Genomic DNA, 26,674 nt, shown 5'->3' on the forward strand with positions numbered 1-26,674 from the left:
CAGAATTCCCCACCAGCATATTCAGTGGCAGACAGTCTAACTTTCCACGATTTGGGCTACCTCAACACATTGCTTCTCATAGAGAAGGTCATTGGCAGGACACAAGGGCAACATTAACTTGCTGTGTGTAAGTGGACCCTCACACATAGAATGTTAATGGTGCCTCATACATATTGCTTTCATGGGAGACAGGCCTGCAAGGCTAACCTGCCAGATATATAGTGCATAAAGGGTCCAAATAAACAGGCAAAAATAAAGTTGCTTCAGTTCACTTTGGAGGTATGCTTTTAAATGACACACACATCTTAAGAGGCCAGAAGCTATGCCAAAGCTGCCTTCCAGTCCTTAGCACTAGAGCATGGCTTTGATGCAGCTTCTGGCCTCTTAGGATGCATGCATCATTTAAACAGCATACCTCCAAAGTGACCCAAAGCAGCTTTATTTTGGCCTGTCTGTTCGGGCCCAAAGATACCTTATTCTGAACCATGTCTTCGGTGGTATCAACTCACAATGGAAGTGGCTCTCCAAGTCTCAGTCAGCGTCATCTGTGTCCTCCAGAGCCATATTGCCTTGTAATTGTGTGCGTGTGTATCCCTGCCTTTCTCCCAGTGGGGGGAATTTATATTTTATGATACTTCTTTCCCAATATTAAAACACAATAGAGTTAACGGATTGAAAAGTTCACCATTAAAATGATACAGCACAATAAAAAACCTTCCTCAAAATCCATTTAGCTGACAAAAGTGTTCCTGAATAGTTAAAACTCTTTGCTTGGTAGTGTAAGGACAATGAAAATTGAGAACTTGCAAGAAAGCTCCACAACCTGGAACCAGCCACGGAGAAGGACTTGTCTTCTTTCTCTATCAGATGTGCTTCTGAGGTTGGCAAGACTGAGAGATGAGCCCCCTGGACATTTCAAAGCCATGTATGAGATAATATGGTCCTTCCAATAGCCTGGACCAAAGGCATATGCTACCAGAGATTATCTGATGATTGCAAGAATTAAATTTGATAGAAAGTGAGTCTGCATGCATAGGCTGTGTACCAGAATTTGAAAGGTTACTTAATGGACTAAGCTCCCAACCGTACTACTTCTGGATTCTAGGAATTGTAGCTTAGAAGAGTAATTTGTCCAAGCTGTGATGTATCCTACCCTTGTAGGACAAAAGTATTTGGTATTTTTGGTACAAATTGAGAGAACCCAAAACAGCTCTAGCACACAAAACTTTCTTTTCTAAATTTACAAGCTGTTTCTCTTATACCATTAGAAATGGGTTTTGCAAAATTATGGCATTCTTATAGCAAAAAAAATGACATTAACTGAATAAGCAGCTCTACAGAGTTGCACAATGTGATGTACTGTTCTGGGACTATGAGGAACTCAAATATTTTCTGGTCATTTATTGGTAATCCCGTCCACATCCCATTGAGACATATATATACCACACACAGTTTTTTATATATATATATATATATATATATATATATATATACACCAAAGATTTTGTTAAGCAATAGTAAACTATAAGGCATCCAAAAGCTGCTTCATTTCTATAAGCTTTGTGCCTCCCATATGTTTATTGCAGGTGTCATTCAGAATCACCCTGCTGTTATAAAATATTAAGTTTCATTTCACTCAGTGATAGAGATTTGCTCAAAAATTGAAGATTCCATGGCTTCAGTCCTAAAATCCTTCTGTAACTGAAAATAATCATTCTTTTTCTTCTCCTTCCAGTTAAGGAAGTGATTTTGAACTAGTGGAACTTCCCACTAGCCAAGTGTAGCAGGATGTGATTTTTAAAAACTTTATTCTTTCTCTCCCCTTGATTCCCATGTATCACCTTCCATCATCTTCCTAAGAAACTTTGAAATCTGAAAACAGATTTTCCAGGGAACACAGGATGAAACTGTCAAGTATTGCCTTACCACCTTCTATCACAGGGAGGATCTAATGACTGGAATTTAACTCACAGGAAGTTAGAACCCAAGGAACTGTTATTTGATTGATTGATTCATGTATCATCAAGGAACATATTGAAAAAGCTAGCTAAAAGTGAGACCATGCATATGAAAGTATCACCAGAACATTAAAACCAAGGGCCAATTTGTACCACATCATTATTGCAGTACTATTTCAACTGAGATAGCCAGCATGGTGTAGTGGTTTGAATGTTGGACTATGAATCTGTATCCCTGCTAAGCCATGAAAACCCACTGTGTGATCTTGGACAAGTCTTAGCCTCAAAGGAACCACATGGCAACCCCCTCTGAACAAACATTGACAAGAAACCCTATGATAGATTTGGCCTAGGGTTGTCTTAAATCAGAAATGGTTTGAAAGCACATAACAACAGCAATTCGATTTGAACAGCCATGGGTCCATCCAATGGAAACTTGGAACTGGTCGTCTGGTGAGGCATTAGAGTACATGGGCTGAGAATTCTAAATGCCTTTCCCTAAATTGCCAGTCCCAAGATTCAATATGTTGTTGTCATGGTAATTAAAGTGGAACAATAGCATTATAATTCTGTTGTGTGAATGGGCCATGGGGGGGGGGGAGATTTAAATGTCTTGGATGAATACAACAATCTTCACTGGGAATCGGATGTATTGGGTAAGCATAATCCCAGATCGTGAATAATAAAGAGTTTATTGATTGTTGTTCTGGTTATTAACTGCTGCCAAATTGACATCAGTTTATGGCCACCCCATAAATGAGTGACCTCTAAGTCACTCTATCATCAACAGTCCACTCAGCTCTTGTACACTAAGGGCTGCGGCTTCCTAGATCGAGTTATCCAACTGGAATCCTTTTTCCTACTGCTTTCTATCTTATCAAGCATCAGATTTTTTTTTCTAGTGAGTCATATGTTCTCCTGATATGAGTGAAGTATGATAGTGTCTGTTTAGTCATCTAGACTTTTAGGGAGATTGCAGGCTTGATTTGCTTTAGGATACACTTATTTCTTTTTTTAGAAGTCCACAGAATCCACAAAACTCTTCTGCAGCACCACATTTCAAATGAATTGATTATCTTCCTGTTAGCTTTCTTCACTGTCCAGCTTTCACAAGTATACATAGAAATAGGAAATATGGTGGCATGCATGGACAATCCTAACTTTAGTATTTAATTATGTATCTGCACTCTCAGAATCATATCTAGTTCCTTCACAGCTGCTCTTCCAAGTCCTAGTCTTCTTCTGATTTCTTGACTGCACTCTTCATTCTGATTAATGACAGAGAGCCTTGACAGACCGACAATAAAGGCTGGCATTGGGGCAGAGTGGGGCATGGTGTCTACATGATATACACCCCGACTATAGCCCCATGCTGGTGTGATGCCATGCACTCCTCCACACAGCAGGGGGTGTCATGGCAAGTGGCATCACGGCACTCCTCTGGCACAGCATCCAGATGACACAGCGCCAAAGGAACACCAAAAAGCTGCAGCACTGGCGGCTATGGCACCCTTTTTACTGCACAAAAAGGAGCTACTTTTTGAGGTGTCTTTGTGCACTGTGGAAAGGCCAGAATGCGGCTGTGCCATGTAGTTGCTCTGGCCCCAATCCAGCAAAGAAAGGGGAGGTCTGTTCAGCCCCTTAGCCAAGGTATGGAACATCTTGAATTATTTCAATGTCTTCATTGTCTACTTTAAAGTTATGCAAATCATCTGTAGTCATTATTTTTGTGTTCTTAATATCCACCTGTAAACCTGCATTTGCACTTTCTTCCTTGACTTTCTTCAGTAATCATCCCAGTAGCTGTTTTGCACATTCAGTCTGGCTTCTCAGCCTCAGCATAGCCTCTTGTCTAATAGAAGCATGGAATTCCACCATCACAGAAAAGTACCACCATGGTTACCTGGTTACCTGTGGCAAATCAGAATTTCCTGTAGAGAACCATACAATGAAACACTTACAATGTTGAAAACATTTCTGTCTCTGCCTCTGCTTCTCTCTCTCTCTCTCTCTCTCTCTCACCTTTGAGCTGGCTGATGCAGAAATGTGGGCTAGTAAATGTTGTTTCTCTACTAGCAGCAGGGTTGGATAATTCAGAGCTTCCTAAGGAAAACTCAGGGACAGATCACTATCTAAATGGGACAAATGCACACCATAAATAAGAGCATTATGAGTTCACATAACTATTAAACCAGCAAGTAATCCAGGATATGGCTTTATTGCTAACACCACATTTGTCAACACAACTATTCTTTGTCCTCCTCATCTCTTATCACTCCCAATTGACAATGACCCATTGTAATGATATTCTTATGTATAAGAACTAGGGGAAGGGCATATTGAACAGATAAAGGAATAATTACCGCAAATAAATCTGTGTGGGCAAAGCTGTGGTGGTGTTCCTCCCTTCCTGACGCAGTTGCAGAATTAGACTGATATTAAGGATGTGATATGATGGAAAATAAGAAATGGTATATATATCTCAGGACAGGCTGGGTGACAGAAGTAAAGAAATAAAGAGATGATTATCATATAATTATATGGTTTTGTGATTCCGTTGTTCAGCTGAGTGTTGTGCCAACCCTCTGTCAACTGTTGAATTGGTTTCTCCATTTGAAAACAGCAGATATTGCTCTAGAAGTTTTGAATATCCTCTTCTCCTACTGATATTAATAGATTTCTTAATTGTGAAGTGTGATTGCAGTATGAAGAATGGCCCTTTCAAGACCAGGATTCCCAGCTTAGGCAACTACCATTCATGACCCACTGGCACTGAACCATAACCTGGGCCCTCATTGCATGCTAACACTTTAAATATCCCACAACAGCCTCAAGCTAGCATCATTCAAGGACACTATGAGAAATTAAATTGGAACTCTGCCCCTCAAGTGGGTGACATCATTGAAATTTATGGTTCTTGTCCATCCCTGTTCTAATTAAAAGAAATCTCTGTGTTTATTCATGTGAGCTTGGCACATGTTTTCAGAACTGTACTTAGAAGAGATGGATTCTCCATCTAAGTGTTCACCTGTAATTCTCTGTGCAGGTGTTCATCTGATTATTGCTGTTTAGGGGAAAGGGGAGGATCATGCCCATCATCTGCATTTCCACCACCCTATACCTTACCAGTTCTGCCCCACACCACCATCATATTCACTTTGGGGAACTTACACACGTGGGGATCCCCTGCCATTCTTAGCTTGTGGGAGCAGAGCTTACACTCTATACTTCCTCTCAACACATTGATATAAATAGATGGGGATACAAATAGATGAGGACTGGCAGAGGATGTGATGCTAGAATGAGGCCAGTTTTCATTTCATGGAAAAGGCATAATGATTGAATGGGGTGACTGTCCTAACGTTGACCCTTTTGGTTTTTAGCCTTGTCCAGGTGTTTGCCTGAATATGGATGGGAGAAAATGGGATAATGTGAATACATCAGAGCTTGAAAAATCTGGACTACAAATCCCATCCCCCAAATGGACTTTTCTGAGTTTCAGAAGATATGCAAGCCTATCCACAACACCTCTGGGTACAGTCAGTAGCTGCTCTATAGACTTTTGCAAGTTCGTTGATGAAGGTCTAAAAAGAGTTTTTAACCATTGGATCAGCATACTCAGAACTCTAATAAGGCAGGGTTACTAAACTGCAAAGTGGCTCTTAAATAAATGTACCTGAATGTCCTTGGAAATCCCCTTTAGACCTGTTGTGTGTTAAAAAGGTCTGTATAGCACCCCAAAAAATGGGAATGGGGGCTTGCATGTGCACCATTTATTCCCTCCCCAATTTAAGTCTTCTGTTGAGCAGGGCTTTTGTTTTGTATCTGATCTATAACAAAAGCTGGAGCTGGAGCAATTTCTTTTCCTAAAACATTATTACACCAAAGAAAGGTATTGACTACGTTAAAGATTTTTTTATTTGTTTGTTCCAAAGCACCCTACCTTCTGCTTGCCAACTCTTTGCTAAACATCTGAATCTGACAGGTAATCCACATGCTCTGTAAATCTTTATTTCTGTCATAAATAAATCAAGACTTGTTTAATACTTGCATGAGCTGACAAACAAGCAGTGATCCTCCTGGCAGCGACAAGCAACAGAATGAAACTTTAATAATGGAAGGCATTATTAAATATAGGAAGACAAATATACCCATTCACTGGAGATTTTTTTCTTTCCAACAGTAAACTGTCACTATCTCTTATTACAAGATCTTAATTGGAAATCACATGTGTTTTCTGGTATGCTCTGCTCTAGTTCAGAAAGAGGCTGTAGGTAATTTTTAAAAACCTGTGTCTCTTTCTGTATGGGGTGGGGGGCAGCAAGGTGACTAGACACCATGGATCAGCACTGCCATTGCAGCTAGATAAGCCATCTACCTCATGGTTCCAGGTCCTCCTCATTGCTGGAGGTTCAATACCACCACCACCCAATTCTTAAGAGTTTTTTTTCTCCAGAATGGACTCCATAATGAAATTTGGAAGTAGTACTGGGGAGTCCATCCAGGGAAGGACACACACTAAAGAGAACAGACCCATTGGATCAATGGAATTTACGATTCAGCAACTGATTCAATGGGTCTGTTCCAGGTGGGTCTAGCTAATAGGGTTCAGCCAATAAGTTTTAGGAACCTCTCTAGAATTCAAAGAGTGGGGTGGGGAAGAGAGGATTGGCTCATTTTATGTCTCTGAAACATTCCTGACATTATAATTTGTGAGAATCATCACTCCCCCCAGTACAATTTCTAATATTGTTCTCATCTGTGTCACAGTCTATCAGGTGTTACTGAATACAGTTTTGAACACGATCAATGGTTCAGATGGTCTCAAAGAATCTAGGAATTATTGATGTATCATTGGCTAAAAATGTGGCTTGTTCCAGGTAGTGTTTCTTTTTGTAATAGTGCTGTTGTGATTCTATCTACTATAATTTAATTCAGATGTTTTGTCAGTCTGTTTGGAATTGCTCCCTGGTTACCTATCACTACTGGAACCACAACTATTTTCTTTTTCCAGGGGTGCTAAAGCTCAGTCTGTAGGCCTCAATATTTCATGCTCTTTTTCTTCAGTTTTCCTGTCTCCTTGGACTGCCACATCTATAATCCAGGCTTTCTTTTTCTCAACCACTGTCAACTACTGACATATTATATCCCATTGTTTATCAATTTGAGTCTTAGAAACCATATCAATTTTACTTCACTATTTTTGACAACTTTTTCAGGCTTATATACACTGTAGTTCCTTGAAAATGGCAGATTTTTTTATGGGTGCATAGATTCCAAAGTATAATTGGAACCACTTTGTTATGGTATTTCTTATATTCATTCTGTGTGATGCTGCTGAAAGAACTAATAAGATGGTCAACTATTTCATTTTTTTCTTAATATAAATGGCATTTACTATCTATAGTTGTTTCAATATTTGTCTTGATGATATTTGTAAGAAGCATCTGTTCTTGAGTACAAACGTGTATCAGTCAGTTTCTTTCCTTCTGTTTTAGTGTCCTATTCTGTATTCTGTAGTCTCCTATTCTCAGCTTTTCCTTCTATGTTTCTTCAATGTTTAATAAAAATCACCTCTCTATATTAACATTATTCTTTGCTTCCTTTTATGTATCTATGCAATGATCTTGTCATTTTACTTTACTTGTAATAACCCTTAGCCACAAATATTATGTAATATTATATGGTTGATTTAATTTATCAATATCACCTTAAGAATGTAAAGTGTGGTTGATTTTCTGATCTTTTCTAACTAATGCATCATCCTCACCATCCCTGCCACCTACACCGCCATCATCTATATCCCACCTTTGCCTCAAAACTAGGACTCAAAGTGGCTTTCCTCTGCTTATTGTTTCTTCAGCACTATGAATTGATCAGGGAGACTTCTCCCTCTTTCACAAAATGACCCTAGATACACAAGCATTTGAAACTGACTATGATGTAAGAGCAATGTCACAAGCTGTTACATGTGGTGATGTGACAAGGCAAATGAATCTTATTAAAAGTGAGGAACAAACTCCAAGGCTGGTCAAATGGATCATCTTAGCCACTTAGGAAGGTAATAATGTCAGTGAGGGTAAAATGTGTGTACTTTCCATTCCTTTTTCCTATTTAGGGAGCATCACTTTTCACAAGGTTAATCTTTGTGTGTGCATGTGTGTGGACAAATGTGTGTGCTTATACAAATCCACATGCAATAAGGGTTTTACTGATTGCAAACCATTGTACAAAAATTATTATTATTATTATTATTATTATTATTATTATTAACCTTTATTTATGTGTATCTTTTCATGTGGCTTGAAAATTTTGTTAAGGTAAGTTTAAATAGATATTATTTACTATAAGGTTTTTATATTCTACATATGAACATGATCTGTATTAACTATGTAACATTTTATGTTTTGCAATATTTTGCTATATGCTATAACTATGCAAAAACAGTAGAAAAAGCAGTTTGGCATTTGGAATAAGATGCAGACTGACTGTCATGAATGGATTGGTTTTATTGAGTCTATTTTCTATTTAATTCTACTTGTTTTTATATTTTTCTTGGCTTTTCCCACCTTGAATTTAGCTGGATTAGAAAGCTGGGATAGAAATGTTGTTGATAGAGGAACAAAGGAATGCATTTAGTTGTAATAAATGAATGAATTAATATGTGGTTATGTCACTTTGAAAAACGATGGAACTGGATCTTGTTGCACTGTTCCATTTAAAAAATAATAGTTGTCCCAACCTCATATTTTTCTGGGAAGGGTGCGTATATTAAAATATGAAGTGCTTATGCTAAAGTTTGTTCCCACAACCACCTCCACCTCCATTCACTCCTAGTCTGTAGAACAAAAGATACTTCCCCAGAGGAAAACCTGGAATCCTTGCATATATGACTGTGGTCTTACTTAAACCCATCACATACTCCCCTGCCAGAGGAGGGAGAGTGCAACATGCATGAGAGATGCTTTGGAAGGAGCAACTGTACAAAATGGATGGCTTTCCCCAGTACATTGACTGCCATGATAATGTAAATAAGGCTACCCTTGCTTGGTTTTATATTACCTGATAAAATACTCACATAAAACAGACACTAAGGATGATGCTATTGCTATTTGTAGCCTGTCCCTCCTTGAGAACTTAGGATGGGCCAGAATAACTTGGAGGAGAAAAGTTAATACACATTTCCAAATGACAGAAACCTTTCCCCCAATTAAACACCCAAGACAATTATATTAGTCAGTTTCTTCCCTTGTATTATGTTAACCTTTCAGGCGTAGTCAGCTACCCAGCCAGAATGATCAAATTAATTGATAATTGCTGTTATTCTTCTATTCTGTCAGGAAGATTTTTTTTTTTAAGATAGTGTTACACATACATGTATTAAATAGGCCCTGGGAGAATACCTGACTATTTTTTAAGCATCAAAGAATCAAGGCATTTCCATGTGAGGTATATTTTATGTAGCCAGGGTTGTTCCATGATGTACTAAAGTATAACCAACATAACAGAGAGGTGAGAATGATGCATTTATTCAGAAAATGTATATGCCATTTTTTTCACTGAAAAACTCAAGGAAGCATACATAGGCATTATTCCATTTTATCATTATAAGAGCCTTAGAAGATAGGTAGGATAACAGTCATCCAATGAGCTGGAGGGGAGAAATATATATAATGAATGGAGGTTTTGAACCAACACCCTCTCCAGTATACCACAGTGGTTTTAGACCCCAACCAAAGTTAAGGGACAAATGAAAATTCACAAACTATCAAGTGCTTCTCTTCACAAGATGCAGCACGCCACTTGCCATCTTTGTCAGTTTCCCCACAGTTCTTTGTTCCATCAGAGTTGTTTGGCTCTCCAGGGGCCCAGTTAGCAAAATCTGCTGAATTGTGGCCAACAATGAAAGTAGATTTGTTGCGACGTTCTAAGACACTCTGCAGGGCTTTGTTCTCCCCTTCTTTCTTTGGAGATGGAATATGACCCCCAGCTTGGATACAAGTGGCATTTGCGACTTCAAAGTTCCCTTCTTGATTATTGGTGGTGTATAATTTTTCACTGCCTGATGCAAAAGACCGAGCTGGAAGTACAACATAAATACTCAGTTGTTTTATAAACTCTCCTGTTAAAATCTTGTTGAGAAAGTTAATTTGTTAATATAGTAGTCAATATACTGGGTACCTCTACAGAGCAACACAATCAATAGTTAGGTTTTTGCCTCAAGGAAATGATCATGCAAATGTGAATGATGGGGATGAAGAACGCAAAGGAGAGAGGAGGAACATGGGAGCATTGGCAATAGATGTGGGTAAAGGTATTTAGATCAACCAGGTACCTTTTCTGAGTTGGACTACAACCTGTGTCATCTCCAGGGGAGATGATAGGGATTCAGAATGCCATTGTGGGAGAGCATTATAGGAATAAAGGAAATAATAAATATACAGAGTTGTTTTATGAAGGCCAAACTATAACCAACATTATTCACACTTTTTTTTAAAAAGTGAGCTTGATCTAGACACATTACATTGGTAAGAGACATGGTTCCTGACCTGGATTGTGTCCCCATGCCAATTCCCTGCTCAAAAAGTCATCCCCTCTGGCCTCTCTTTGACCTTAAAAGCACTGTTTCCAGCATGCTTGAGGGCACATAGCAAGTAGGCATTATCAGCAGAGAACCAGCCTGAGTCTATGATCCAACCAGAAGCAACTTCTGGATGGGAGCCCAAAAGCTGTTTTTCCTTCAAAGTAAAAAAAAGGAGCCAGATTAAGCACACTTTTTAAAAACTGTGATGAATGTTGCATAGATGTTCTAGAAAATTACTCCTCAGATTCCAGGATATCCACACTTATTCTGTGTATGTTTGTGCATATTCGGAATGGAGAGAATATTGCAACTATTTGAAATATGGTCGAAAAGTGTTTCATTAGTATTGGGAAATCCTGACAAGGAGAATCTTGTATTCATAAAAATCTTGAGTTTGGGACTTACCCTGTTCAAAATTACCTTATGTTAAACAGAGGAAACAGTTTTGTCTTCAATGCAGAAAATGCTGTTTCCTGTGCAACCACACCCACTGTACAAACATGTGAATTTTATACAGAGAAAGACCCGGTACAGACTGGTGCAAAGTGCCAGCCTGGGGCTGATTTTAAGGCTCGGTAGAGTGGAGTGTCCACATGCACCCGAGCCCAACCGTGCCATCATGGCTCACCCCTGTCCACACGGGGGCCACCATGATGACATATGTGTGGCGCCACATCTAAACAGTGTGGAGCCGCATGGACATCGTCAGTGCACATGTGGGTGGGAATGGTGCCCTGCACACAGCAAAAAAAGAAAAGCCGCTGAGAGCGGGTTCTTTTTAAGGCACCTGGAGGCTGCAGCATTTGGTTGCTGTGGTCTACTTCCGGGGGAGAAAGCAGCGGCATCTCGGTGCTCCTTTCTCCCCATCTCTACAGGCCTAAGTCTTGAACTGTGAACTATCTGCACTTTTCAAATGCTTTGTTGCAGAAGGAAGAAAAGTGATAAAATTACTCATTGATTCCTTTGAGAACAAAATTAGGAAAGGTTACATCCTTTGTGTGTATGTGTGTGTGTACAATGGAAAGGAGAGGAAGGGAGAGAGATGGTATAATGAGAAGAGGTTGTGCATTTATACCACTTTAACTATAAAAGGTCGAAACACTGACGATGTTCTGAAAGTTTATTAGTCACTCAGCAATGAGTTTTATTGCACCTGAAGTCCAACTGCACCTGTTCAAGTGAATTGCAGTTTATGAAATCTGATACCAAGTAAAACTTGTTAGTCGTTGAGGTGCAAGAACTAGACAAGATCCTAAAATGTAAAGATAAAGAACTGAGTACTGAACTCAGAATCGTCCAAGCCATTATACGTCCCATCACCATGCATAGATGTGAGAACAGGACAGTGAAGAAAGAAGATCAGAAGGAGAAAAAAATTCATTTGAGATGGGATGCTGAAGAAGAGTGCTGAGGATACCATGGACAGCTAAAAACACAAACAAATGGGTCCTTGAACAGATCAAGCCTGAACTCTCCTTGGAAGCCAGGATGATCCTATTGAGGCTGCCACGTAATGAGAAGGTATGACATTAGAAAAGACAATAATGATAGGAAAGGTAGAAGGCTGCAGAAAAAAAGGAAGGCCACACACCAGATGGCTAGACTCAATCAGGAAGGTCACTGTACTGAATATACAAGACCTAAGCAAAGCAATGGAGGACAGGGGGTCTTGGAGATGTCTCATCCACAAGGTTGCCATGAGTCAGGATCAACTCAAGGACAGTTAAAAATAATGTGAAGAAATGTTTCCTTTAATCTATCTGAGCCTCCCTGGAGGCAAAAAAAGAAAAGAAAAAGGAAAGTCTGTTCCAGAGGTACAAAGTTTGGAAGTCAGTGGCCTAAAATAGAAATGTTCCCTTCCTGTCTCCTCCCCACTAAATTTCTTTTATGAGCGAAAAACTGCTGAAAATTATGAATATAAATGCATTTACAAACAAAATAAAATGATAACAAGCAAATAGAAAGAAAGCCAATATAATAAGCACAATTTAACATGGCTGGCAGGGTTCATGGATAACGGTAAGTGAGTTTGAAAGTAGGATTCTATACATGATTTTGGATAAGGGATATCTCTAGTTATCTTACCTCTGTGCACTGTGATAAAAGAATTTCCCAAATAGGTAACTTTTTTATCCAGATTATCCAGTCTTTCTTTCAAATGGTTGATCTCTAAAAGGGAAAAAAGTATTATTTTCACTGGGCAACAGAACTCCTACTTTAAACAAGTGGTGACTGAACGTTCCAGACAACTCCAGTAATTAATACAATGTGACCCTTCTCAGAGTTAGCACAAGAAATTTTACTGCCTCAGGCAGGGCAATAGGTGACATAATTCATCAACCCAAGTCAAGGGTCCATTGTGCCCAAAGTCAGTCAAGTTATTTTTGGCACATGAGTCAGGAAAAAAAACACGGACAAACACCTATCATCCTCTCCTGTTGTAAAAATAGAATAATAGCCAATAAACTTACTCATCATTTCTATGATGCTCCAAATCTGCTGCCTGCAGTGGCAGATTCATCCTGCCTCGTTGTAGGGCCTTCTTGTCATTTTTCCCCTTGCAAAGAAAAACTATGCATCTAAAAATCTATCCATTTTGCTTCCTGTTATCATCTCCAATTCAGGCATAATGGTCAACAACAGCAACCAAGTTGCCAAACTTGCTTCTGGACTGGATCATTTCAGATGGTAGGGGCAGAGGACCACATAAGTGAATGGAGAGGTTTTGAATTCCTAAGCTGCCATGGAAACCCACTGGGTGATACTGGGCAAGTCACATTCTCTCAGTTTCAGGGGAAGGCAAAGCCAAAGCCTCTCAGAACAAATTCTGTCAAGAAAACCTTGGAGTTTATCGCACAGGCCCTAGAATGGGAATGGGAGGCGGCATAGAATGGATCTTATGGCACTGGAAAACGCCGCAGCCACCGCCGAAAGTTCCCATTGCATTCCGAATGCGTTCCCCAGGGGCTGATTTTTGGGAACGGTTTAGAAGTGTTCCCCAAAATTGGCCCCTCTGGGATGCATCTGGAACATGATGGGAACTTCCGGCGGTGGCTGCAGCGTTCTCTGGTGCAGTAATATCTGTTCTATAGCTGCCTCCCATTCCCATCATGCTCCCTTTTTGAATGCTACAGGCCTGTTTTAGGGCCTGTGTGATAAACTCCCTTGTGATAGATTTTCCTTAGGGTCTCCATAAGTCAGAAATGACTTGAAGGCATACAACAACATAATGTTAATCATCTGAGTCCCAACTAATGGTCTAAGGTGATATGGATACATGTCAGAAACAGATTTCCTATTGTCATATACAGTTTGTGAGAGCTGGAACAAGCAGAAGTTTTGACATGAAGTAGATCTGTTGCATCTTAAGCAAGTGTGTAAAGTGGATCCTTGGTGTCTGCTATCATTTGATTCCAGAACTCCCCGTGGATACCAAAATCTGTGGATACTCAAGTCCCACTATATAAAATGGTGTAGTAAAATGGTGTCTCTTATATCAAATGGCAAAATCAAGCTTTGTTCTTTGGATGTGTATGTGTGTGGAAAGGAATATTTTCAAGCTGTGAACTGAGAATCTGTAGATAGAGAGGTCCAACTTTATTTGGAAACTGAAAAAAGATATGCAGCTTCCAGAAACTCCCAGCCACCATGTCCACCATGTCTCCCTCTGGGAGTCAAAAGTAAAAATTCCAGGCTTTGGCTATACCTTAACCTATGGTCCCTCCTCAGGCTCACATATGGACATACCGTCATTCACACCCATAGCATGTGGACTGGCCAGGCATGTTCCCAAAAGAAGAACACTGAGCATCAGAAATGGAAGCATCTTTCAATGTGTCTTCACCTGTGAAAATTAAACAGAGTGTTATCTAGCCACATTCAGCCAGCATGCTTGTTTTACGTTGCAGTGCTACAGGTCCCTTGACAATGTCCTCCTTGGTTAAAGGCAACGGATTCCTGATTTCAAACAATGGCCAACAGGTATAGCTTTCACCTGCTGGACACTACTGTGCCCCCTCCTTCAGACAGGAGGCAAGTTTCAAAGGTTATTTTTAAAAAGTTCTTCTTTCTATAAAATTGATACAAATGATTTTACCATGGACTTCACTAATAATAATAATAATAATAATAATAATAATAATAATATAGTTTATTTGTAACCCGCTTTTCCAAAATTTTGATCAAAGCGGCGAACAATTATTTATAAAAACATTCCAATAAAATCAATTAAAAACAGCATTAAAAGCAACATAGTAATACTAACGACAAAAGGGCCAGGTGCCCCTCCAGATGTTTTGGATTAGAGTTTCCATCAGTCCCAGATATCATGTCCAATGGTTAAGAATAATAGGCAATGCAATTCAAACCATCTGTGGGAACCAGGTTTTTTTCAAGAGGGCAAAGAGTAAAACATGTTTGAGGAGCAAAGTTTTTAGCTTTCAGTCATTTCAGGCCAAGACAAAGTTAAATGCTTTCGGTTCACTTACGGCAACCCCACCATTTTCTTAGGTTTTTTTTTTTAAAGGCAGGGACTACTCAGATGTGATTTTGCCAGTTTCTGCCTCTGAAATACAGCCTACAACACCTGATAATTGTTGGCAGTCTTCTGTCCAAGGATTAACCAGGGCTAACCCTGTTTAGTTTTCATGATGAGACATAGTCGGCTTTAGGACTAGTCTAAAAATAGTATAATGTATTAATATAGCACAATAGCAAACAATTTAACAGAAATAATAATCATACAGTTCATTCTGCTCTCAGCACTGAGAAAATGGATACATAAGTGAAATTGCCTCTTACAAATGATAAAATTCCTGACTAAAGAACGGAAAGAACAAAATAGAATAAAATTGCCATCACTTACTTACTCTGAGATTTCAGGTGTTCTAGATGAGGCTCACCAAAACTAATTTTTCCAGCACTGAGATCTTATTTTATATAGAAAATGTGGATTGAGCAACTGAACAGACACTGATTGTGCAAAAACAACAACATCTCTCTCCCTTTTGGTAAATGACAGATGTTTGTTTAAGAAGAGTTTGGCCTTTTAGAATATATAGTCATTGTTGCATATTGTGAAATTCTGATAAATCTCCAGGAATGACAAACTCAAAAGGATGAGGAAACAAAGTTAGGGAAATTGTGAGAATTAATTTATCTGCAGATTTCTCAATGAAGTGCAGTCCAGACCTGTTTTTATTTCTATATGAAAGAATGCCTTCAAAGATGTACAGAAGAAATCCAGAATTACACAATCTTGGCAGAAAGCCAGTGTCATCAGTCAGTTGCAGAAAGGATCTGATCTGAAAAATGTCTCTCTCAATAATAATACAGTAAAGCAATCTTGGCCACCACAGACCCCTGGGCCTCCAGGTTAAAATCAGAGTCCAGGAATAAATCCAAATTGCTAACATCTTCTTCAAGGGGAGTTTAACCCCACTGAACACAGGCTGAATCTCTTTTCCTTGAACTGTCTTCTGACTTGTCTAGTTTACGTTTCAATTTGTTTGCCTCTATCCAGTCCATTACTGATGACAAACACTAGTTTAGGACCAGGAAACTGGTTTAAGACTGCCTTTGGATTGGGGCAGAAAGTAGTAGTAGAGTTAGGTGTTGGTCATGTATTGATGGCAGCCCAAACTCCAGACAACCTCTCCCAGAAATTTCAAAAGGCCTGTATGGACAGGCCAAAATAAAGCTGCTACAGATCACCTTGGAGGTATGCCTTTAAAAAATGCATGCATCCTAAGAGATCAGAAGGTGGGCCAAAGCCATGCTCCATTCCTAAGGACCAGAGCACAGGTTTGACACCACTTCTAGTCTCTTAAGATGTGTATATCATTTAAATAGCACATCTCCAAAGTGACCTGAAACAGCTTTATTTTGGCCTGACAGTACCTGCCCTATAACATGGAACTCTGAGGGGCACATAGGTCAATGGCCAGGGGATTAAACAGGAGTCCTCCAGCATCATCCTCTGAGAGCACCCCTCCAGGAGACAAGGGAGATACTGTAAAACAGCATCTCCCAGTCCCATCCCAGAGAGGTGTCTGAGAAGGATGCCATGATTTATGGTACTGAAAGCTGCTAAAAGGTTCAGCAGAGTTAACAGGGACACGCTCCCCCTGTCCAGTCCCCTGTGTAGGAAACAAGGCAGCTAACACTGCCTCTGTTCCATAGCCAGGCCTGAAACCAGATTGAAATGGCTCTAGATAATCCGTTTCATCCAGAAATCCCTGGAGTGGGGAGGCCTCCACATGCCCCAACACCTTGACAATTAATGGCAGGTTGGACACTGGCCAATAATTATCCATTATAGAGGCATTCAGGGGTGGCTTTTTCACTATAGTGAAACCTATGTATGGGTCTCAGAACAAACCTGATCTTCCAACATGAGATCTTTTCAGATATTACTGATGCTTGTTTGTTTTTTGTTTTAATTTTTAAATTGGCTTTTGCAACATTGAGAAGTTTTTAAATAAAATAAGCATCATACATTCCTTATACAAATCATCTAACAACACAAATACCAACAATCCAAGGACAAAAATCACATACAAATGCATTTATTTACTTCTTTTCCTGCAATGCTTGGATTAAAAATCCCAAACTACATGTAGTTCCTTGAAAAGCTTCTCCCTTATTCTAATGCTACCAACATTCTTTTTCAATTTATACTTTTCCTTTTTATCTTACCATTAGACTGGATTTCTTATTTTTGAAATCCCACAGCATTTTTAATTCAAGTATATCATTACACTATTCCAGTCTTTTTTGAATGTTTCCAAATTTCTGTCACTCATTAAACTGGATAGTCTATCCATTTCTGCCATGTTGTATGGCATTCAGTAAAGATGAGAGGAGTATGAGTTTAGTTGCTCTGGCGGGTTACAGACCGCCCCTTTCCCCGGTGTATCGGGGCCTCAGCTGCCTGGAAAGCTGCACTGCCCCTTCCTAACCCTAGTACGCGCTCTGCGCGTACTTTAATGGCAGTGTGTAACATGCCTCTGTCTCCCTCTCCATAGTTCCATGAAACCTTACAGGTAGAAGATCTGAAGAGAATGTAACCTATATCTGGGGAGGCTGTCTCCATAAGCTAAAATCCTGGGAAATGAAGATTTGAAGTTACATAAGCAACTCCATGGAAATCAGAGGCTCTATTGTTCAAAAAGACACCTTCAATGTTTAGAAGAGCAACGTAACTAATTATGGAGGAGACAAGGCTACATATTCCTTCTCTTTATATATTTATTTATCATGCTTCAACAACTATATATCAATCTAAATGTGACTCTCATGTTTCAAAATTCCATGTCTGAGACCAGCAAAGAACTAGATAAAGCCAAGCAGCCATAAGCTACATGCAGAAAAGTTATACATGTTGATGTCAGAAGACTCGTTTGATTTAGTGCAGTGGTGGGCATTTAATGGCTCACACTGTGCCATTGCAAATGCTTCAGGCTGCACCTTTTACCTGCTGCTGCTGCTTCTGTTGTTCCTGTTTGAATTTCGTCAGGAGCTTCAATAATTCTATCGGGAAGGAGGGTACCAGAGCCTCCATCTGCACCATATGAATCCACATGATATGTTGGTTTTCACTCTTCTATTGCTAAATGAGTCAATAGAAGGGAGAAAACTGCTATGGTTCTGGTGGTGAAAATTATCATCATCATCATCATCATCACCACCACCACCACCACCACCACACCTTTCTCCCAACACAGGGACTCAAAGTGGCAGGATATGATAGCAGTGGCATTATGTGACAGCAGAGATGTTGTGGGGACTGTAATAGGGGTGGGGGATTGCATGGGCTCCATGCAGCTCATAGGACACATGTTGTCCATCCTGCCCCAATTGCCTCCTGTGCTGGGAGGGATTAACACTCTGTGTCTGTGTGTGTGTGTGTGGGGGGGGTGACAAATTATGTTTGCAGCTTGGAGGTGCTCTTGGATTTAGGCATAAATCTAGATGCCTGGGTGGTTTTTGTTCCTAAAATGTTCCTAAAATCTAGAGTTTTGGATGGTTATGCAGCAGCTATGCTGGTTCTTAGCCTCTGGCAGCTTTGGGCATTTATGGGGCACTCTTCATGGGGCCACTTTAAGAAAAATATGAAAGCTGCTACTGGTGCAGAACACAGAAAAAGAGTTGCTAATGAGGACAGATTTCAGGCAGAGTATTTCATTTGGGTTTAAATATAAGCAAGCCATTTTAGGCTGGATAACATTTAGCATTCAGATGCGATCAGATGTACTGGCTCTCATATAGCCTGGGCCCAAGATACTCTCAGACTATCCTGACTCATAAGAATTTCCCTGCCTGCCATGTTTGGATCATTTTCTGACAACCTATTAACCATTCTGAGGTGTGGTTTGTAGTTATGAGAACAATCTGTGAAATTCTTTTCTGAGTGATTTCAGGCTAATTCATTGCTGGCTTTTAGGCTACTTATCCCCGGACTTTCAGCCACCATTTAGGAGTTTCACAAAGGCCAACATGGCTTCCAAAAATGTGCCCAAGAGTTATTGAATGGTTTCCACTGACCTCACTTCTTCAGTTCTGGAGACTGTACTAGTGACTTACACACACACACACACACACACACACACACACACACACACACAGAACTCCTGTTTTTAAATGCTTGAAAGGGATAACAATATGCACACACCAAATGCAATGGAGGAGTGCTGGATTCTTACCAAATTCCATACTTTTCCCCATTTAAAACAGTATCTTCCTTTGGTGTGTGGTAACTGGTTCTCTTCCATCAGACTTCTTTATCCAATTTTGACCATCAGTTTTCAATCTGTAAAGGCGGTTCAGTAATGTGCATAGTGGACTGTACCAAGGACCCATGAAAGAGTCCTCAAGTCTTGTGTTACCCTCCTAAATCTACAATCTTTGGATCCTTTATAGAACTCTCTGGTCACATAACATATAGTTCTGTATTTATACAATAAATTGTCAAAGGGTATTATATTTCATAGAATCATGGAGCTGAAATTCACTCCAAAGGTCATATAGTCCACCCTCTGCCATACAGGAATACATGGAAATGACCACAAGGGCCATAGAGACCAGCCCCATGCTGTGTAGCATATCACTTAACTGGAGAAGAGTAATCTACACACACACACACACACTAATTATATGTGGATGTTTGTTCATTTAAAGCCATCAATATTTGACCTGTGGTCACTACTGATAGCAAAAATCTAATCTAATATATTCATTATTATGGGATTTTGAGGAGAAGCCTTCCTTTGAAAAGAGACATTACATAAACTGGTTTACGTAAGCCAATTTATTTTCATTTAAAGACAGACTGAAACAGGAAACTATTATTTTTCCTTTCTGGGAAATTATGCTAAAACCTTCTTCTAAAATCCCTGGTTACATGAGACATTTACGAAATCAATGCCCACAAAATTTCATACCTTGCTTAACACTGATCTGAGCTTTTTACATCACAACCTTTGGACATAAATATTGACAGTGGTGCCACAGGACTTTTGAGAAAGAGAGTTGGCACCATCTCATATGTTTATCTGAGACAGGGCAGATTTACAGGGACATCTTTCTTTGCCAGTGGTTTGCAAATTCACAATAAAATTCAGCAGGAGCAAGCAGCATCTTGTGCCTTTTGCAAACCCATAACACAACCTCTGGGAAAAAATAGGAGCATTTTATGGAACCGGCATATTACCACTTGGAAAAATATATGAATAAAAATCTTTTTACTGATGTGAAACAGTGAAGCTTCTGATTTTTGTGCCTCCAGATTGATTTTTATTGTATTATTAGTGTCTGTTATCAGTTGGTTCAATAGCCCAAGAGGAGTTATTTAAGAAGAATATATTTTCACACATGCTCCAAGAAATTGTGAGGCAAGGTAAATCAAATTCACTGATGTGAAAGAATTTTCTTCCTATGGTCCCACAGGGTGCAAACTGGGATCCCTAAGCAAACAGGGTCCCAGGCTTTTTATTTCAGTGACTTACAGCCTTGAATGCAGGACATATGTAAAACAACTCCATACTGATCCTATTATCATCACTTTATATGGATGGATGGACGGATGGACAGACGGACGGACGGACGGACGGACAGACAGGCAGGCAGATCAGCTATGCACAATGAAACTGGTTGTTCCTTTTCAATGTCATGGGTTTTCTTATTCTTTTTTTGTACTTGAACTTCTTTGTTTATCAACTAAAAAAAATCATTCATTTCCTCCAAAGGCAGAAAAAATGGGAGGGGGAATTACCTACACTGCTATGTTAGTTGTCTGACCATTTTCTACTTCCATCCCCATCTCAGCCTACTCCACAGCTTGCTTTGGGTTTACCGGTAGGAAATATTTCTTCTGGGTTCTTATGCCAGTAAAAATACATGTACTTTGCAAGGTACAGAACAATAAGACCAGCTATGTGTTCACAAGCTATCAGCATAAGTTGTGAAACACAGGGATTGTAAGTGGGTATGGGAGGGGGTGCTGGCTTGTCTGACATATGCTGCTTGATCTGCCAAAGAGGGTTCAATGAAAAAACAAAGGTCATACAAGCAAGGCCATAAATATACTTCTAAATTACTGTGTGGTGCTACAATGGAACAATTTCTCCCAAAGGGACCTGTGTTTGGGAATATCACATTTCAGATGTGGTGGTGTATTTATATTCTTCATGGAGGATTTGAATGGACACACCAGGAAGTACATCTGGTTATTCCATAGCTACACTGCCCTTGCAAGAATGTACTTTTCAATACTTCCTATAGAAAGTCGCACATCTAAATTTCAACATCTGTATGAGGGGTATTTGGCATCTCAAAAATCAAGTCAAGAAATGGTAGCCACAGTGATGAAAAGTTTAACAGTGATCCCCACAAGGAAATTCTAAACTATTCTAAAGTATCTTAGGATAAAAGATGGCCCTGATCAAACTGAAAAAGGACTGATTATTCATGTTGTAGAGGAAGAAAGTAAGGAGGGAGTTGAGCTTCCCCCTTCTCATAATGTTGCTCAATTGATTAGCATCAGACATAACAAGGACAAACATCTTCATTCATTGACGAAATGTTTATTGAATTATGTTTGGATGAAACAAATTACAAATAAATCATCACTTGTAATTAATTTCTTTTTTCCAAAAATAAAGACTTAATAAAGTTACACTACAAATGTAACTTTGGTCCCAAACACAAACACTTTAACTGTTTTGGCTCAATGCTAGGGAATTCTGGGAACTGTAGTTTTGTGAGATATTGAGACTTCTCTGTCAGAGGGTTCTGGTGCCACAATAAACTACAATTCCCAGGATTCCCTGGCATTGAGCCAGGGCAGTTAAAGTGGTCTCAAACTGGATTATTTCTGCAGTGTGTTTTGCACCTTCATCATGAAAACTTTACTACTATTGCAACATAACCACCACCTAGTGATTTTTAGACCCCCTCCCAGCACCATCATGGAATGTGAATATACTGCCATCACATATTTGGTCTTTCCTGGGCCATTTTAGGTCCAAGAGAGACCTTTTTTGTTGTTGTTGGTAAAACAGGAAATGTCACAAAATTAATTCTGAGTTTTTTTAAAGGAAAGAATACGAGAGAAAGAGAAACTGTCAATTTTTAATTTTTAGATATTTTTTAAGTGTAGATGTATTGAATGCATCTAACACATGACAAAGACACAGAAACTGGAGCATGTTCAAAGGAGGGCGACTAAAATGGTGAAGGGTCTGGAAACTATGTCCTATGAGGAACGACTTAGGGAGCTAGGGATGTTTAGCCTGGAGAAGAGAAGGTTAAAAGGTGATATGATAGCCTTGATTAAATACCACCTCAACATTAGGAGGAACTTCCTGAGAGTAAGAGCTGTTCAACAGTGGAACAAATTCCCTCGGAGTGTAATGGAGTCTCCTTCCTTAGAGGTGTTTAAGCAGAAGCTGGATGGCCATCTGTCGGGGATGCTTTGGTTGAGATTTCCTGCCTGCCAGGGGGTTGGACTGGATGGCCCTTGTGGTCTCTTCCAACTCTATGATTCTATAATTCTATGATATATCATATAACTACATAAACCCAGAAGCCTGATTTGGTTCCAGTTCTTTGTAAAGTGTCACCTAGGTTTACTACTATGTAATGTGTGAAATGGACCTTACCTGAGAACATTTGTTACACTGTGCTATATTGAACGGGCAAGATAATTGACAGGTGTGGTTACTGCAGTCCTAGCAGGCTAACTCAGCAAGATCAGAGAAATGCCTTCAGACTGTCAGCTCTGAAGGGCTTTAACTCACAAAGAAGAAAATGAACCCTCTAGGTAGTGAATGATACTGCTCCGGAGAGATTTGAAAGCTATTCAAAATGTTTAAAGTTAATGCTCTTTTTGAAATGAAAAAGCAAGTGGGAAGCCCCAGTTTGCTGGCAATCAAACTGCTAATCTGAAGTCAGTGCCAAAGTATAAGACAAATAACTAAAGCAAAGAGACTGAAATGAAAATATTCACTCTGGAGAGATTTAGGACCAGTACATATACTTACCCTGCCAGCTTTACTTAGAGGAGTGGATGCTCGTGTTGGTGACTTTGGCTGAGGAAATCCCTGGATATTTTTGTCAAGCTGAGATGAATTGTCTGCAATTGGCTTTATTTGTCTAAACCGACAGAGTCATTTTTACTTCTTTCATTCACATTTACTGTTTAAAACACAAATGTGAAAAGCCAGAGCTTGAGAAGCTAGACACAACACCCCTTTTCTTTATTTTGTCTATTAATTTATTATTATTTTTGTTCTTTTTCATGTTTTCTCCTCTCTGTTTCATTCTGCATGCCATTTTCCTGTCATTCATTAAAACACACACAAAATATTCTTTTAAATAGTATATATGTTTTTAAAATACAGTATACCCTTTAGGGACTCTTTAAAAACCACCATTTTTGGACACCGTTTCTGTCGCCTTCCTGAGAATGTCTTAGGAGATTATCACACTGCTGAAAAAAGCATCTTACCACTGCCAAACTTTGAAAACTGGCTGCTGAAGTGAGTTCACTGACTCACACTGGAGTGTGGCTGTACCCGGATGGCAGTTTTGGGGAGAAAAGCAGTGCAATAACACCAGGGTACAGGCTGAATGAAGCTTAAATTTGGCAGTGGTAATACACTTTTTTCAGGTGTGCGATAATCTCCTTATTCTCTCTGTATGCAACTGGGTTTGAGCATAGGATAGGACTCTTGGGATTGATAACAATGCATTTGAAAGAGATGTAGGAATCCTAGTAGATCACAAGTAGAACATGAGTCAACAGTGTGAGGCAGCAGCTTAAAAAGCCAATGTAATTTTAGGCTGAATCAATGGAAGTATCGTGTCTAGATCAAGGGAAGTGATATTACCATTCTATTCTGCTTTGGTCAGGCTCACCTAGAATACTGTGTCCAGTTTGGAGTACCACCATTTAAAAAGGATGTTGACAAGCTGGAATGTGTGTCCAGAGGAGGAGGATGAAAATAGTGAAGGGTCTGGAAACCATGCCCTATGAGGAATGACTTATGCAGCTGGGAAAGTTTAACCTGGAGAGGAGAAGGTTAAGAGGTGATATGATAGCCCTGTTTAAATATTTGAAAGGATGTCATACTGAGGATAGAGCAAGTCTGTTTTCTGAAGCTCCAGAGAATAGGACATGAAGCAATGGATCCAAACTACAGAACCTCAACATTAGGAAGAGCTTCCTGACAGTAACAGTGGAACACACTTCCTCAGATTGTGGTGGAGTCTGTTCTTCTAAGCAGAGGCTGGATGACCATCTGTTGGGGTGCTTTTATTGGCCTGTTACAGACAGCCAAAATAAAGCTGCTTCGAGTCACAGTTGAGGTAGTGTGTTTCAATGATGCATGCGTCCTAAGAGTCCAGAAGCCACACCAAAGCCACGCTCCAGTCCTTAGGGCTGGAGCATGGCTTTGATGCGACTTCTGGACTCTTAGGACGCATGCATCATTCAAATACCATACCTCCACTGTGACTCGAAGCAGCTTTATTTTGGTTGTCTGTAACAGGCCATTGTGTATTCTTGCATGGCAGGAGGTTGGACTGGATGGCCCTTGTGGTCTCTTCCAACTCTGTGATTCTATGATTCTATGAAGTTTGATTCCCTGCTCAGCCATGGAAACCAGCTGGATGATCTTGGGAGATCCTCACCCTTTCATCCCTGGAAATCCCCATAATAGGTTTACCTTATGATTGCGATGAAGCAGAAACTTGGGGATCAATGCTCAGACACCACACGAAGTAGGAAAACAGATCTTCTTTATTTACGGTACTGGTCTCAGCAGAGAAATAGCTTTCTAGAGACTACTGAGCACAGGTGCACAGTGGCAGCACATTTTTATACAGAATCACACAAAATCAGGAAATTATTCTCCTCCGATTTCCCCATCCCTTCAGGTAATTTCTTAATGTTCTTTACTAATGAAAACATTCTATATTTCTACATATTATTGACAGAACAGGAAAGCAGATGTTATGGAACAGGACATTGGTACATTGCTAATGAAAGAGGAAACTGAATCTTCTTAAACAAGTGTCTTAACATAAACAGAAAAGTAGAACTTAACTATTGCTATTGTCCTTTTATAGATCCCCATGTAACTATCTAGCCTGACCCCCAAATTACAGTCATAGACAATCATAGCCAAGCAATTTCAAATGCTTTTCTTTAGCTTTTAGCTACTGACCACTACAGCGACTTGAAGGCACAAACCAACAACAGTTATGATGACTTTATGATGTGATTCTTCCTTCTCAGTAAAGAAGGTGTGAGGAAATCAGATTAATCTGTGTTACACAATAGAGCCTTTTCAGTGACTACTTCTAGACAGAGGGAGGCTAGGTTGGCACCTTTTTGTTGACCTTTTGCTAGCAACTTATATTCTTTTTTTAAAGCAAATTTAATATTTGCAAAGAAAGGTCTTTAAATAGGGTCCTGACAACATGATTAAATGGTCACAAAACCTTGGCTACAATTTGGATCTTGATCAGTGGGAGATTGCATGGAAAAAGAGACTGAGATATACTCAAAATCAAGATATTAGGGAAAACTATTATAACATTTTTATAGGTGGTATCTAACACCTGTGAAACTGGGAAAATATATAGGAATTGTCACCAAAACCGCTGGAAATGTAATTCGAAAGGTTTGCTCTTTCACATGTGGTGGACATGTGAAAAAGCAAAGGGATATTAGGCTCAAAACCACCATGTCACTGAGAAAATAATGCAAGAAAGAGATTGCAGTCTGATTTTTTAAAAATATACTAGAGGTTAATTTGGGGGGAAAATGGGGGAAAATATTCTTTATTTAGGTCTCAGCTGCAAGAATGGTGTATGCCAAGAATTGGGGAAAAAAAGCTTGTTCTCTAAGCATAGACGATTGGTTATTTAAGGTGATGGATAAACTGTATTACAAATGGATAAAAGTGAACAGTCCAAAGGAATATACATAGGAATGGGAGAAACGTTTAGAATACCTCACACAGAAATGAGGAGAAACAGTTTTTTCTGGGATTAAAATAAGATGAATTGTTAAAATGGATATGATGTATGATGTAATCAAAGTATAAAAGAGGTATAACATAATAAGTAGAGAAAGAAATCACTATAAATTTAGTTTTAATAGGTTTTTTTATAGATAATATTTATTAGAAAGGGAAACTGAATTGTAAATACTAAAGATGCAAACAAGCAAATAATGAGTGTTAGATGAATACCAGAATTGTATGGATGTATTATTCTAGACTCTTAGGACACATGCAGCATTTAAACAACATGTTTAAGTGACCCAAAGCAGCTTTACATGGCCTGTCTGTTTGGGCCCTATGCTTATATTTCTTTTTGGTTGTGTCTTGTTGGTGGATGGACAGGTATGGGATTCCTTGTTCAGTTTCTGATTCCTCTACTTGGGAGATCTATTACTGTCTCTCACATGTCCCAACATACTTCTAAATACATATGGGTAAACAGAATCAGGCTGCACATTAATAATTAGCAAGTTATTCTCCTGAATATTTTTAAAAGACAACCTATGACTAAGCTGAAAAGCATTTCAGATGAATCCTGACATATGCTCACAGGCAGCATGTTT

At 39.4% G+C, this 26,674-nt stretch overlaps 1 protein-coding gene across 2 annotated transcripts; it reads right to left on the bottom strand.

Moving 5' to 3' along the window:
- Positions 1-9,471: 9,471 nt before the first annotated feature.
- On the bottom strand, positions 9,472-15,443 carry LOC149318908 (phospholipase A2 inhibitor alpha-like protein). Of its 2 annotated transcripts, none has more exons than XM_089510663.1 (4): positions 15,411-15,443; positions 14,290-14,386; positions 12,628-12,711; positions 9,472-10,038 (listed from the first exon to the last, which is right to left on the bottom strand). In XM_089510663.1, exons 2-4 carry the CDS (start codon positions 14,366-14,368, stop codon positions 9,698-9,700), a joined length of 504 nt encoding a protein of 167 aa, XP_089366789.1. In that variant the 5' UTR covers positions 14,369-14,386; positions 15,411-15,443; the 3' UTR covers positions 9,472-9,697. The 2 variants fall into 2 exon arrangements, with proteins under 2 accessions (XP_089366789.1, XP_089366788.1); XM_089510662.1 differs by having other exon boundaries at positions 15,407-15,443.
- Between the last annotated feature and the right edge of the window lie 11,231 nt (positions 15,444-26,674).

Source organism: Sceloporus occidentalis, unplaced genomic scaffold (genome assembly GCF_023333645.1).
Source record: "Sceloporus occidentalis isolate IW3139 unplaced genomic scaffold, rSceOcc1.0.p SCAF_2, whole genome shotgun sequence".
Classification (NCBI taxonomy): Eukaryota; Metazoa; Chordata; class Lepidosauria; order Squamata; family Phrynosomatidae; genus Sceloporus; species Sceloporus occidentalis.